Source organism: Perissodus microlepis, chromosome 5 (genome assembly GCF_051167445.1).
Source record: "Perissodus microlepis isolate ML-2025 ecotype Zambia chromosome 5, ASM5116744v1, whole genome shotgun sequence".
Taxonomy (NCBI): Eukaryota; Metazoa; Chordata; class Actinopteri; order Cichliformes; family Cichlidae; genus Perissodus; species Perissodus microlepis.
The window spans coordinates 33,635,255-33,651,520 of record NC_140465.1 but is presented as its reverse complement, the minus strand read 5'-3'; the positions used below and the strand labels follow the sequence as shown (position 1 = coordinate 33,651,520).

Below are 16,266 nucleotides of genomic sequence, written 5' to 3'. Positions count from 1 at the left end.
TGGGTTTTAATGGAGTCTTTTAATTGCTGTTCTTCCTACAAGTACTGATTTACTTACTTGCAGCAGATATTTATGTGATAAAGTGACAATTATAGATCAAATCCCTAGAGAGCATGTTTATTTGTCAGTAGCAGTGTTCAGTCATGTCAGCAAAAAAAAAAAACAATCGTTCCCCGTGTAAAAGTTAGGCAGCAATTTCTAAAACGAACACTTAACAAGCTTCAGTCATTCTTCAGTCTTTTCATCGATTCTTTTCTGCGCTGATCAGCCACTTAATTCTATTCTAGATTAAACCACTGCTAGCATGTAGAACACAGCAACAGTGATACACTCACAATTAAACAATGACAGTTTAATTTCTTCAAGTGCTTTTTGGCACCTGAAAGGATTTTTTCTGTCAGTAATCTCAAGGGCAGGATAATAAATGTCTCACAGCTGACTTCTATTCACAGTGTAGTTTTCATTTCCACATTCAAAGACACTGCAGCCCACCGTGAGCTGTTTAACCAAACTGATGAAAGGAAATAAAACCAAGATCCTTTACCTCCTCCTGGTCGAGCATCTGCTCCTTCAGCTTCTCCACCATCTGGCTCTGGTGGTTGATCTCGTCATCCTTTAGTGGAAAAGACACATGCACCCACAGTCGTATTATGTGTTCAGTTTCCATTCACAACTATACGCTTTAAACTTACAATAGACGACAGCTGCATGTTGGACCGGATATCCATACATCTTTTTTTCACCATAACTGGATCTGCCACTGTGCGCACATTTTAGAAAATGAAGGCCTGATTTATGACAAAAAGGGAACGGCATCAGCAATTATATGGGCAAAATGATCGATCAGTAACCCAACAAAAGAAAAAGAGTGGCTTCATCAGCATAAAAAAAAAAGTCAGAGTGAGACCAGTGCCTATATATAAATGATCATCAAAGTGCCTTAAACTTGCATTCTCTCTAATTCCCAGAGGTGGTGAGGTGTCTTCTTTTAAAAAAGTAATTAAATAAGAAAAATGCCCCAAAGCCCTTATTTCTGTCTCACTGGAAAAAAATACGGGCTAAAGTAATGAGCATGTTTTAATTCTAAGAACACTGCATACCTTCAGACACCTGCAAAGAAAAGTAGAGATCAGAGACAAGGCTCCATCTAGGTTACAAGCCAGACGTGTAATTACTTTATCTTATATGTACAGATTATGAGTCAGATGAGCATATGCAAGCTCCAAGGCCAGCCTTCAGGCTCATAAAAAACAGCCATTGATGAGCTTTCTTAATTATACTGCAGTACTTGTAGTTCATGTAAGGTTATTGGACATATGCAGTCCAAGGTGTTTGACTGTGGTCAGAGGCTCCACAGCTTCCCCTCTAACAAGGATGTGAGCTCTCCTCCTGAGCAGGTTGTTGTTAGCAGCCAGAAAATAAGTCCAACAAAGAAACAAACACACTGTAGATATAAGCTGTTTGCCACAGAAACAAGATCCTGGAGGACAGTGTTAGTTACACTACATATGTTACCAATATGTTACCAATGGTAACAGTAGAAACTACTAGTACTGTAATCTATGATTCTTCAGGTGTTTGATAATCTAAAGAAAACATCGTGCTTTGCAGACCAAAATGCAGAGATGGAGAACAAAACCAAGCAGGATTTTTTTTTCCAGCTAATGAAAAGCACAAAATCCACTGGGAGACTAAACAAACTCTAAAAACTATCTGAAGACAAGCAGAGAACATTAACAGATGCTGAGACAAAGACTCAGGGTAAGACAGCACTTTTTATACCCATGAGGGCAATTAGAAAAGCGGACACAGCAGGCTAACAAGATGCAGGTGACAATAGTTAAAGACAGAAGGAGAAGTAAAACTAAACACAATACACTAGAGGCAAGCAACTATCAAAATAAAACAGGAAATGAGACCTAACACTAAGTTATAACACAAACTAAACACTCGAAAATACTCAGATCAATAATGCAAAACTATAACACCAAAAAAACCAAAAGGTTAAAGAACCGGGATCATAAGAAGAGGAGGAGGATTTTTAATGCTTGGCTCTACAGAAGCTGCGGGGTCAGTGCTACCAGAGAAAAACAATAATATATGTATGTCACATAGTGGTCTGCAGCAGCTCGCACACGCCATACGAGATGATGGGAAATCCGAGGTACACCGCGACTGAGTGCAATAAAAGAAAAATCCCAGGTATCTGCTATGTATACATTTGTATCCACAAATGCATTTAACATATTGAATATCATGCATCAGGTCTGTTATAACTGTACCACATCAGCAGAGACAAAATAAAATATATGCATCCCCAGGGATACATGAATACAGAGCAAAATGTACACAGGGCAGTGTGTGCGTTCACACAGCAAGGCATGTACAGGAAAACATGTCAGTATATGCTTCTGCATATTTAAAGGAAAAATCTACTAATGAAAAAATAAAATGACACATTATAAAAGCGCGTGTGTACGCAGAAGTCTTAAATAATTTAAAGCTTTAACACTTTTCAGAGTTACTACTTCCTCTGTGTTTGCTACATTACTCACTACTATGTGTATAATCCTTAACTCATTAACATAAATAATATATGCATGACACAGTCTTTGAATTAATGTGTGCATAACATTACAGAAAACGCAGCCGTGGTGCGTGAGGAGCTCTACATCCGTGCACAAATCATCCTCGTGCACTGTTCGTTCATTACCTTATCGTCTAGCTGTTTGTAGAGCTTGCGAATCTCCTCCTCGTACTTTTGCCTCTCCTCCTCAGAGATATGAACCACAATGGAGGAGGCAATAGAGCAGGGGGTGCAAGGAGTGCAGGGGCTGCATACGTCAAGAACTGACTCCTCAGATTCTGGAAGAACCAGGGGGGCATCCTCAGATCCTTCACACAGCTGCCCCGGCACAGCAGCATTCTCACCTATACACAAGGGAAGATTTTTTCTCAGGTTTTGAAAATGTGCTGCTCTCATCTCTCCTGCAAATCCTACCGTAAGGATAAATGCAAAAAATGTGATTAGAAGGTTAATCCTTAGTTTAGTAAGTGCCCTAAGCATAATGCAATGTGCCAAAAATGAGTGTTCTTTACCATATAACCTGATTCAACAGCAGTGCAAAATACAATATATACACAACATACATATTATCAAAGTGTCAGTTGGCTTGTGAGAGAAATAATTACGCAAACTCTACACCTCGTGGAGGGGACGGTAAAATGTCTGCCTGCAAGCTTAGTGCCCTCCTTTGGAAATATTAAGAGGTTTATGACATGTCTTTATAAACAGTGAGAGCAGAAGGTTAGGTGAAAGACTTCAGTCTGTTCATTTAACAAATAGTGGGATTCTTATGTTATTAGATATGATCCTGTCACATAATGAATTACTGAACACAGTTTGCTTTATATGGAAAGACAGAAAAGCTGTAAAGTATGTCCAGTGATTACAATCACTGTCCACTTTGTTAGGTACACCTGTTTAACTGCTTTTTGTCACAGTTTTTCAGTCAGCCAATCACACAGCAGCATCTCAGCGTAGAGTTATCAGTGCCAGACGGGCTGATCTGAGTGTTTTCAGAGTGCATTTTTCCATCCCACATTGGATGGTCTGAAAAATAAGAAAGGAGAGGTTCTCTATGTGGAAATGCACCCATGCATCCCAGACTATGCAGAAGAGCATTTGAACCTTGAAGCAGATGAGCTACAGCAGCAGAAGACCACACCACTGCAGGAAACCGAGGTTACAGTTTACACAGGCTTAAGTAGAAGACTGGAAAAACATTGGCAGTCCGACGAGCGTGATAGATGGTAGGGTCAGAATTGGTGGAAACAACATGAAGGCATCAATCCATCCTGTCTTGTATCAACAGTTCAGGCTGGTCGTGGTGATGTGGTCGGATATTTTCCGCCTACTACAAATTGAGCATCATTCAGAGCCTACCTGAGTATTGTTGCTGACCCTTTATGACCACGGTGCATCGATCATCTGATGGCTGCTTCCAGCAGAATAATGCACCGTGTCACAAAGCACAAATCATCTCACATTGACTTCCTTGGACATCACAATGAGTTCACTATACTCAATTGACCTCCACATTTGCCAGATCTCCATCCGACAGAGCACCTTTAAGAGGCAGTGGAACAAAGATTCACATCATGTATGTGCAGCTGCCAAACCTGCACCAAGTGTGTGATGCCATCATGTCAATATGGACCAAAATCTCTGATGAATGATTCGAGCAACTTGTAGAATCTATGCAATGAATAATTAAGTCATCTCAAGGCAAAAGGGGAGGGGTGTACCTAGTAAAGTGTCCAGTGCTTGTCTTTTTTAGGGTTAAAAAACAGACATAAATTGAGAAAGAATGAGTTCTTTTTTAACTGTATTGCAGATTCTGTGCTGCAGTGACCACTTTTCTCCAACATGTGTGTGTAAACATCTTGATGCAGTTGAAAGAAGAGACTTTCTGTGTTACTGCTGACCGATTTCAGAAGCTGACTACGTCTGCCTCTGCAAGGCTTCACTACAGCACTCATCTGACTAATTAAAAGCACTATAGGTAGCTCTAAAGTAGAGGAGTGATTAAATAAAGAACTGGAGTGATTCTAACTCTAATATGCTCAAAGTAATCTCACAAAGTACCCAGCTGACACTTTGAGCTCCACCTGTTGACTTGACGGTGTACTAATCAATAAAAGTAGCCACAAAATTAAATGTGACAAAGACCTGCATGTGTGTGTCTCTCTACTGCACACCACAGGAGTTCCTGCTCTGCAATTGAATGAAATTTATTGTGTGAGACAAGCGTTCCTGTCTGTGGGCATGCGGTACAAGATGGAGGTCAATAGCATCTTTCTCAAGGAGCTCCTGCCCTGAGGTGGGTAACAACATGGGGGGCAGTGAGGGGGGAGTGAGTGCGACGATGTTGTCAAAATGATTAATTAGGAAATTAAAAGCACTGAATTGCGTGGGAGACTGGAAGACAGTCGAGGAAAAGATTATGTGTGTGAAGGAGAATGGGGTGAAGGAATGAAAGAAATTATTTTCACTAAGAGGTGATCGATAAATCCTTGTTGCAACATTTTTAAAATTCAGGTCAGGCTCCGAGGGAATGATCTTTAAGAGAAAAACATCGGAAAAGATTCATTACACAAGTTGAATGTCAACCGATCGCTAGCACTGAGAGCGCTGACATTTGAAAAGACCTCGTCTAACAAAAGAGACGCGTAACAGGAAATGCGTGTGCCTACGATGCTTCGTATACTTGTGTTTTTTTGTGTGCAAACTGAAACAGTCATGAGTGAGTGCGTGACATGTGAGAAGACCAGTGTAAGTTATGACTTTTCTGTAGATGTGATTAGCTCTTGCTTCTGTGAAGATTATTAATGCATAAGGTTTCATAAATCATAAGGCCTGAATCATGTCTTGCCTTCAATACAGTGCAGGGGGAATCCAATTATGCAAAGTGTAAAATTCTGAATAATATGGAATAAAAATAACCAAGGAGGGATTTTTAAGCATTTTGGGCACAAGTCCAGCAAGTCTGTTTGGCTCCCCTTGTCCCATATCTGCCCTGGCAGGTATTCAGATGATATCAAATGAGGTTAAATCTGCACTTACGTAGACTGCAAAATAAAACCTGCGGGCTGGTGAAATTTTCATTCCTGTCAGTGAATACTCCTCCATGCATGAAAAGGGACTGGGATAAGGACATGCACTGCAGTGGCTCTTCTTTTCAGAAAAGTAGTGTTTTCTGGGCCGGAGTATCATGTCTCTCGAGCACAAGCTTTTCATCTTTTAACCTCAATCTTTCTATTTACTGTATGGCAGGCAGTTAATCTTTAAAAAAAAAGGATTAAAGATCAAGATCTACAATCATTTGCTTAAACCAGCACTCAGTTTTCACTCTTTTTGTTTCTTTTATAGGAGTAATTTAAGACGTCTGCAGCCACACTTGCAGTTCTGTGATGCTTTGAGCTAAATGCTCACCGCGCTGGCGCTCTGCATGTTTTATTACATTTCTACCATCCTATTTTCACCTTTTATAATACTAACATTTGCTAATTAGAACTAAACACAAACTGCAACTGATATTAGTGGGAAAGTAATTAATTCTCTTGAGACCATGAACATGTTCAGTGCAATCCGTTCACTAGTCTCGAACAAAGAGGCTCAACCAGCAAACATCCCCACACAGTCCCTGGCATTAGCGCAGTTGAAAATATATGCATTTCATGGTTCTCACTGATAAACTCAAAATGCACAGGCAACTATTTTTACCGTCTCTTGGGGGAAGATGATGTTAAGTGGTTTTTATATCAGTGCAAGTATTACCGTTCCTCCAGCAGTTCAGCTCTGCCTCGAGTCTTTGAATAGTTTCCTTCATTGACCTGTTCTTTTCCTTCTCCTTTTCATACTTCTTCTTCCACTGCTCTGCTGTGAGCTCCAGGTTCACTGATACAGTATTCCTAATGGTCTTGGCTCTAATTGGAGGGATACAGTGAGGGAGGGAAGACAGAAAGGAAAGGAAACAGTATGAGGGGAGGGTAAGAGGAAAATATATAGATAAGAGAGAGAGAAAAAGGAAAGTGCAAGACAACAGAAGAGAACAGAGAAACTGTCAAAACAGTTTCCAGTCGCAACTGCTTGATGAAAATATGTTTCCATCTCATTAACTGGTATGCAAATTGGGTTTCTTCCAACTTTGGTTAAAAGGGATATGATGAAGAGGAAGGAATTTAAAATATAAAAATGTATCAACCCCCCTGAAGCATATTCACATCAAATATACAGCACTTATCATATAAGGTAGAGTATTTATGGGAGGATAAATAATTCACAAAAAAGTCTTGCTTTAGATTTTGTTTTTGTAGTGACTGAAACATAATCACTGCAAACAAACAATTATGTTTGTTTGATTAATGAACTTGAAGGTCAGTATTTGCTTTGACGTCTTCGTTCGTCTGCACAGCCTGAACTCTCACAGGCAGCTCTCGTAATTCCTTCAAGTAGTCTTCAGAAATAGTTCTCCGGGCTTTTTGAAGGACATCCCAAAGCTCTACTTTGGATGTTTCTGCCTTTTGTTCCATTCTCTGCCGAGATGATCCCACACTGCTTCAGTAATGTTGAGGTCCGGGCTCTGGGGAGGCCAGTCCATGACTGATAGTTTTCCACAGGTATACTTGTACTGCACTGGCAGTGTGTTTGGAATCATTGCCATGCTGAAAAATGAAGGTGCTGCTAATCAGATGCTTTCCAGGTGGCACTGCATGGTGGATCAAAATCTGATGGCACTTTTCTGCATTCATAATTTAATCAATACCGGTAAGATCCTCTACACCACTCGCTGAAATTAACCTCCAAAACATGACAGAGTGTTTACAGATGTCTGTAGATACTCACTGTTGTACCTCACTCCACTGGAAATACTGACATACATAAAAAACATTCCTTTAGACTTGTTGCCACTGGTTTTCAGTCCAGCTCTTTGTAATTTGGCATACATCAGCCTCTTCCCCCTGTTTCCTTTCCTTAGAAATGACAGCTGCCCTTACACTAACACTATTTTTGATGAGGTTTTGGTGAAGAGTGGACAGATCAACTGAAGGGCCAGATGCTTCTCTCAGGTCCTGTGTCAGATCTTTGCTAGTTTTTTTCCTCCCCATTTCTTGAGGACATTACTTTTGGATACTGGTCATCTGCTGTAGGTGGTTTTTTTGACCTACTATTTCCTTTTCTTTTACTTCACTTAAAAAACCCTTAAAAAACTAACCCCTGAAAATGACCGGGTTCAAGGACTGGATTAAAAAATAGGCAATGTCCAAGAAAAACTTTGAAAGACCTTCAGAAAACCCAGAGAACTATTGTTCAAGATCACTTTAACAAAAATGCTGAAAGTCTGGCTCCTTGGAAGGAAAATATAAAGAAACGAGAGGGTGGTTCAAGACTTTTGCATAGTGACATACAACAAAAATACGTGGTTTTACAGCTGAAACAGTTACACTGAAACACCTGCAGCACTCAGTGGCTTTCCCTTCATTTCACACTTCAGTGAGAAAACAATGTCTGTATTCAATTATTCCCTGACATTAGTCAGACAAACGGTGTTATCCAGAGTCTCATCACATCAGAATATAGATAACATGTTGTTTGGATAGGGAAATGCTGAAAATCAAACATCAGGTGGCATATGTTCTGAATGCTGAACAAAGTGGTCATGACTTATTTATGCTCTGCATAAATACACAGTCCACCCATAAAACCTGTACTTTTAATAATGAATGAAACAACAATAACAACAATAATGACCTTAAGCTAGGATTGCAGACCTAATACTGTTGACCTTTGTGTCTATTCAAAGGCTTTTCTGAGAAAATATGCTGAATTCTACAGGGCAGATGTATTTAATGTCGTGTTACAGTATTTCTTATAAATTCTATTAATCTTTAAAATAGATAATTGTTGGCACTGTACAGCTAGTGCTTCTGACAAAAGAGAAAAGAGACCAAATCTTTAAATTCAAACATCCATTGTGAATTCTCTAACTGCCTTTGCTCTGTAATACATTATTTATTTCAACCAACACTCCAATGGCAGTCTCAATTCATTGGTAGGGGGGAAAGGCTGGATGTCCACAAAAAAGCCTTTTCAGGATCTTTCTTTTCAATCTGTGTTTTTTTTTTAAGTCGACAGCAAGTAAAGAGAGGAAATCTGGCAAGCAAACCAAATCAGACTCCATGAATGCAGCTTACCTATCTGAAGAGGGGGGTAAAACAGATTTTGAACAAACAAGACCCAAACTACAAAAAAAAAAGCCTGCTTCTAAAGCAACTTCGTCAAAGGAAAAGTTAGAGGAAGTAATATGTGAACAGCATATCTGAGGTGAGCACATTTCAGCAAAAAAAACATCCCCGCGACTGCAGCTGAGAGAGACGCAAATGTGTGCTGTGCTTCGCAGCGCAGACGTTCATGGCTACTTAGCATGGAAGAACATTACCGTTGGCCAAACATCAAGGTGGATTTGGTCTCTGTATCGTTGTAGCTAGAGGGAGAGCAACAAATAAACATGGTGGTGCGGCAGTTCCCGCCCAGCGAGTCCTGTAGGATGCGAGTCATTTTACTGTCACGGTATGGCACATGGGATTTCTACAAAGAGATAAAAAGAAGCGAAGAAAGAGGATTAAAGATAGCAACGGGCAGTGAAAAAGACAAACGAGAGGATTGAAAAGCTGAAGGAAATACTGAATTGCTGCACCGTCACGTCTGTCTTTGAAAAACTAAAAATATGTGTTGTTTGCATCGGGAGAGAACAAAGGAAAAGGTGATTTCTCTCTCTCTGGTAGATAATTGACAGTATAACCTTTTTAACACTTGAAATGTTTTCAAAAAGGCTTTGTCCTTGCTCAGAAGACTGAATAGCAGCAGAATTTCTAACAGATTTCTGAGGCATTTACAGCCTGAGAGCCTTTCCTTTAAGTTTACCAAGAGTTCCCTAAGCCTTTTCAGCTTGTTTCTTTAAAGCCTTCAGAGGCGTATAATAACACGAGACGGGGAGTTTTTTAATTATAACGACAGAGCTTTAAAGGAGTGGGTAGACTGGATTGTATTACCAGCTGTAGCAGCGGTGGGAATTATGGGTGAGGAGAGACGGATATCTGCTAACAAGCTAGCATGTTTCTGCAAGCATTCATCCAACCCAGCTGCAAGACAACAGTGTGGATTTCATTCAAGGTGCACTGCTGTTATTTCCAGCGGCAAATACTTCAGTGTAACTGCATCTTACATGTTACACAGCTGGGGTTTGGGAGTACTTTAAAAAGTAGAATCTGGCAGTGACACAATAATAATAAATACATAGGTTTCGCTACAACTTGTGCTTATGACCCATTTGGACATAGCCATAGCCATATCAGCTTGTTCCTAGTTTTAATCTCAAGCTTAGCTAGCCAGATGCTGATAGTATTTGCAGTATGAATACAAAACTGCTAATCTAACTGATGCTTTTCCCAAAATGTCAAAGCGTGCTATTCCTTTATATTGGATGTACAGGGTGGGCCATTTATATGGATACACCGTAGTAACATGGGAATGGTTGGTGATATTAAAGTCCTGTTTGTGGCACATTAGTATATGTGAGGGGGCAAACTCCTCAAGATGGGTGGTGACCACGGTGGCCATTTAGAAGTCGGCCATCTTGGATACAACTTTTGTTTTTTCAATAGGAAGAGGGCCATGTGACACGTCAAACTTATTGGTAATGTCACAAGAAAAACAATGGTGTGCTTGGTTTCAACGTAACTTTATTCTTTCATGAGTTATTTACAAGTTTCTGACCGCTTATAAAATGTGTTCAATGTGCTGCCCATTGTGTTGGATTGTCAATGCAACCCTCTTCTCCCACTCTTCACACACTGATAGCAACACCGCAGGAGAAATGCCAGCACAGACATCCAGTATTCGTAGTTTCAGGTGCTGCACATCTCGTATCTTCACACCATAGACAATTGCCTTCAGATGACCCCAAAGATAAAAGTCTAAGGGGGTCAGATCGGGAGACCTTGGGGGCCATTCAACTGGCCCACAACGACCAATCCACTTTCCAGGAAACTGTTTATCTAGGAATGCTCGGACCTGGCACCCATAATGTGGTGGTGCACCATCTTGCTGGAAAAACTCAGGGAACGTGCCAGCTTCAGTGCACAAAGAGGGAAACACATCATCATGTAGCAATTTCAAATATCCAGTGGCCTTGAGGTTTTCATTGATGAAGAATGGACCCACTATCTTTGTACCCCATATACCACACCAAACCATCACTTTTGTTGTTCCAACAGTCTTGGAGGGATCCATCCAATGTGGGTTAGTGTCAGACCGATAGCGGTGGTTTTGTTTGTTAACTTCACCATTCACATAAAAGTTTGCCTCATCACTGAACAAAATCTTCTGCGTGAACTGAGGGTCCTGTTCCAATTTTTGTTTTGCCCATTCTGCAAATTCTGTGCGCCGATCTGGGTCATCCTCGTTGAGATGCTGCAGTAGCTGGAGTTTGTAAGGGTGCCATTTGTGAGTAGCTAATATCCGCCGAAGGGATGTTCGACTAATGCCACTCTCCAGTGACATGTGGCGAGTGCTACGCTGTGGGCTCTTGCTGAATGAAGCTAGGACAGCCACTGATGTTTCTTCATTAATGACAGTTTTCTTGCGTCCACATTTTGGCAAATCCAACACTGAACCAGTTTCACGAAACTTAGCAAGCAGTTTGCTAACTGTAGCATGGGAGATGGGTGGTCTCGTAGGGTGTCTTGCATTGAAATCTGCTGCAATGACCCGGTTACTGCGTTCACCAGATATCAACACAATTTCGATCCGCTCCTCACGTGTTAACCTCTTCGACATGTCAATGGCTGTGAACAAAGAGAAACTTGTAAATAACTCATGAAAGAATAAAGTTACATTGAAACCAAGCACACCATTGTTTTTCTTGTGACATTACCAATAAGTTTGATGTGTCACATGGCCCTCTTCCTATTGAAAAAACAAAAGTTGTATCCAAGATGGCCGACTTCTAAATGGCCACCATGGTCACCGCCCATCTTGAGGAGTTTGCCCCCTCACATATACTAATGTGCCACAAACAGGACTTTAATATCACCAACCATTCCCATGTTATTACGGTGTATCCATATAAATGGCCCACCCTGTAGAGCTATCTTCAGATACACACAGCAGATTTATTGTAGTGTGTAATTTGGCCTTGACTAGCTACTAAACTAATTACCTAATTTGTGAAATTTAGGTTGTTTTAATCTAATACTTTCAGCTAATTCACTGCAGCCTGAACCCAGGTTTGGGGGAAAAAATGTTTAAACAACATGAAGCTAATGATAGACCTTGGAACAAATCTCCACCGTACCGTTCCTTCAGCCAGCGCTGAGATGACGTTCCCCAGGGCCGACAGAGACTTGTTGATGTTCTTAGCCTCATCCAGCACCGCTCCCTCGGCGCCTGTCTTACTGACCTGACACACATACACCCGCAGACAGGAGGAATTAGTCCGTAAAGAACATTATCAGCAGGGAAATTATGTTTATTTTCCTGGTGGCACTGACACTGTGGTGTAATTTAGCAGTGAGGGGGTTCAGTCTGTGCATTTTCAGTTAATTTGTTTCAGTGAATTGTTGCAGTAATTGACATTTTGCATGGCAAAAATGTCAAATGGCAGCATGCAGCTCAACAAACTGTAGAAAAATCAAATTTGAAATAATAAAAAAAATCAAATATGAGTAAATTTGTTCAAATGTAACTGTTATTTTAAAGAAATACACAGAAATAATTATTAGAAATCTGTCTTGCAATAAAACTGCAATAAAAAGCACTTCCACCGCATCAGAATGAAGAATTTGTGCATGCACAGCTAATTGCTAACAGACAGAAACACTGACAAGCCCAGACGGTTTCCACACTTTGAAAGGAAAGGCACACGTTATTCTGTCATAATCACCATGGGATGCAATTATTTACGGCAAAATAATGAGGAGCTTAATTACAGAGGAGAGCAAGTCGTCCTATCAAAGCCTTCTGTGGACCATACGTCAGGCTCCTGTTCAGCCCAGTCAATAACGTTTTGTACCAAAGCCTAAAAAGCTGCTGGAGTAGAACCTTTTACTTATTGAGCCCCAGGGAGGACCAAGACAACTTACAGATGCACTATCAACACTTATCAGATACAAACCACAGACATCAACATCTATCCAGACTCTACTGCAATCTAACGCTCTAAGTTTTCTACCAATACTATCAACACAAGGAGCCAAGGGCCAGGTTTAGTGGTGCCTCTAATGTATTTTCCAGCGTTTGACCTATGTCCCAGTGATAGATTGTTTTATAGATGGTGTGATGGGGCTGAGCTGACTCAGATTTCACCTAGAAGACCTTTAAAAGTGGAATGAATTTGTTGTTCTTTGGTTCCCATCAGTTTGATGTTTATCTTGTCTGAAAGCTCCATTTAGCACTTGTTATTTTTCAGAATAAACAGTAACCCTGATAATGCATCTGCGACAGACTGAAACAACCCTACAGATTAGGAATCAGCTCTCGGCCTCTGAATTTTTTTATAAAGTGGAATTTTTAAAAATCAGAGCAATCCAAAGCAATAAAGATTCAGGTTTAGTTGCTTTAATGCATTGTTCATCTGCTTCTTTGATGTCTGAAAACACCATTTCAAAGCCCCCAGTGTTTCAAACCCCTGTCAACAGCAAACGTCTGGAGTTTATAGCCCTCCTTCTAATGTTTTTGAAAGAAAAATCCCCATTCTTCCTACCTTCTCACTGCCAGCTAGGTCAACCAGATATAACTTCCCACTCAGCTTCTGCTCAGTCTCCACGTTTTCTTGTTTGATGTTAATCAGGAAGATGCTGTGACTGCGGGAACTATGCTCATTCATGTCTAAAGAACAAACAAAAGTTCATTCAATTTAGTTCAAGTTCAAGTCTTCACTTCATACCTCGCCATGCATTTCTCCCCTTTGCACATTAATCTTGAAACTTTGAAGGGGGAAAACAAGTCTGACATAAAGTGTCTGACGGAGTGAGTGTCACAACATCAGGAAGATCAACAGTGTGACTCACTGGTGACAGCAACGTGACGGTTGGCCTTCCCCTCATCTATCACATCCATCACCTCCTCGGGACTTGTGACAAAGCGCTCAGTGCAGCCCTTAGTGAAGCAGGAAATCAAATATACGTTCAGTAATATGCACAAATATTAGCTAAACATACAACAGATCATCATGAGCGCAAAGCCAGTATTAATAATTGTGGTTTCTTTAACGTGGACTAAGACAGCTTAGATGAGAACATTGATAACACTCTCAATCATGTCAGGAAACAGTAGAAAGAGTCAGTGTTGTTCCTCTGTACCTACATAAAAATTCTATTTGTTTGTTTTTCCTCTTTTTTTGAGGGTTTGCCATGTTGACTGCCTCCAGGTTTTGAGCGAGATCAACCAGAGGATCAAGAAATAGCGCAGTCATTTCCACAAACACAGTAAAGTTAGGTGTGATGATGCATTATAGAGCCCTAGGTGCGCAGATAACTTTATTTTCTTATCATTTGATTAAGCCAGAACTGAGAAAAACTAGCAAGCTGCTGGCTGTCAGTCTCAGACATGTCAATCTTCTCACGCTGATCTATTCTTATACTCATAAACAACAAAAAACAGCATCTTTATAATAGAGAAAAATGCAAACTGAACCGCGTCTGTAGGTGACTCACCTTCACATAAGGAACTCTGTGTTTGTCTTCGTGCACTGACAGATTCGTCTTTGTCACTGTGTTAGGAGGAGAAAAAAATGGAAGATGTCATTTTTTTTATTACCTAGAGGATTGAGCGTGTGTGTTCATGTGTGTAAGTGTTTGCCCATGTGTGTGTTTGTGCAAATAAGCATCTGCATGGAAGTGTTCTTCCTTTCAGCACAACTATAATGAGACCTGACTATGTTCCCTTCATATTTGTGAGTCAGCCTCTATCCACTGTGTGCGGCGTGAAAAAATACTTGAGGGCCTGGCTATGAATATTTTCAAAAGAACTGAAGCCTTATTTTTTGTATAAAGTCAAAGTGAGAGGTTAAGCACGTGCCTCTGATAATGTCAATGAACAAAATACCAATTTTTGGCAAGGGCACTTGCTGGCCCAAATTCCTGCATTAGTCACTGCACATTTGAAAGTCTTATCATGTCGGTAATTAAATTTCACCAGATTGTGGAGGCCGTTTTCTCTCTTGAGACTGTTAGTGTGTGCTTGTGTGGTTTCATCCTACAGCCATTTCCCCCCATAGGTTGTTATTCTCCTGCCTCCATTCATCTGGCTTGTTGTTGACTCTTTTTGTTCAGAGCCTAAATGTTCCACAGGCACTATGGACTCCCCTGCATACAGATGGAGGCTTTCACCACTGTCTCTGGCTCCATTAAAGATGTAATCACACCCCTCTATCCTGGCCTCTCCATCATTTTACACGGGTTGTATATGGGTGATAAGACTATGAGCCGAAATGCTGAGTTGACTCTGGGTGTATACAGAAAATAGAACAAAGCGAAGATATAAAGGAAGCCAGTGAGGTTGTTTACTTTTTCAATTTAACTTCACAGATCAGTTTAATTTTACGGTTTTTAAAATAAAAGGCCATGAAAAGCGAGGAGGGGAGGGCGTGATAATAAATGTTCCTTTTCACAAGAGCGGAATAATTTAAAAAGCATGCTTCTTTTCCTTGATAGCTTCAGCTTATATTTATAAAAGTGTCAACTCAAACAGCACCAACGTGTGTTTGTGTGAGAATCCATCAGCGTCTTCATGTTCTCCACAGAATCCAAGTTTTTAGTGTTTGAAGCATTAATACTGCAAAGTCCATCTTATGTTGTAGCATTACCAGCTGGTTTTGAAACCTAAGACTGTAAGTGTAAACCTCAACATTTTTATGTAGTTAAAACATCAGGAGAAATCACGGGTACAACTCTCCTGACTCCCCAAGACATTTTTACTACGGTCCACTGTTCAGCAGGCTAACAGGATTTTAGCTGACCTCTGTTGGGAGATCTGGGGTCACTTTGTGCTATAAGCACTCGGTGGACCCTCACTCAGTTAAACTGAAAAAACACAGAAAACACATCACAAACCTAAAGAAGTCCAGTTGCCTTCTTTTTTTAGCTTCTCAAGAATTTCCCCTATTAATTCACTCAGAAAAGATAATAAAAATGACAATACAGGCAGAAAAGTCACAGAATATTTTCTGTTTTTCTTTCTTTTTTTACTGTGTAGGACAGAGAGAAGTTGGGAGCCTTTGAGGTAAATCTTTTATTATTATTTTTCTACTGGTATTTATTATAATTACATCTGTATTTACTAAAAATGTGCCCATTAAGGGTTTTTGTTGTAACATTTTCTTTTTGTCTGTTTCTGTGATGCAGTAGTTGCCTGTCCCAGGATGATTTTCTCCTATGGGAGACAACAACCGAATAATATCTTAAACGTAAATATAAAGCGATTAGCCATAAGATTAAAAACCCTGGCACAGATTATCTCCTTGATAATTTAGGACACCTTGGTTCCTAAGATTCGCTTTATTATTGCTTTGATAAATACCACCCAAGTAATCGTTGTCTCACACCCATTTCCCACCACCACATTTCCACAGCTCACAACAAGAACTGTTTAGAAATGGCTGGAGGAACATAATAAAGAGCCCATGGTATTGACCAGCTCCCAAG

General features: G+C 40.3%; 1 protein-coding gene across 2 annotated transcripts in view; it reads right to left on the bottom strand.

Moving 5' to 3' along the window:
- Positions 1-16,266, bottom strand: part of kif5ab (kinesin family member 5A, b) — a 67,881-nt gene that overhangs the window by 28,714 nt on the left and 22,901 nt on the right. For both annotated transcript variants that reach the window (XM_084929505.1, XM_084929503.1), the window contains exons 6-13: positions 14,278-14,333; positions 13,633-13,720; positions 13,326-13,450; positions 11,919-12,023; positions 9,003-9,151; positions 6,341-6,489; positions 2,714-2,931; positions 545-613 (exon numbers count right to left, since the gene is read on the bottom strand). In XM_084929505.1, the coding sequence (XP_084785631.1) occupies positions 545-613; positions 2,714-2,931; positions 6,341-6,489; positions 9,003-9,151; positions 11,919-12,023; positions 13,326-13,450; positions 13,633-13,720; positions 14,278-14,333 (959 nt within the window). The remainder of the gene's footprint in view (positions 1-544; positions 614-2,713; positions 2,932-6,340; positions 6,490-9,002; positions 9,152-11,918; positions 12,024-13,325; positions 13,451-13,632; positions 13,721-14,277; positions 14,334-16,266) is intronic.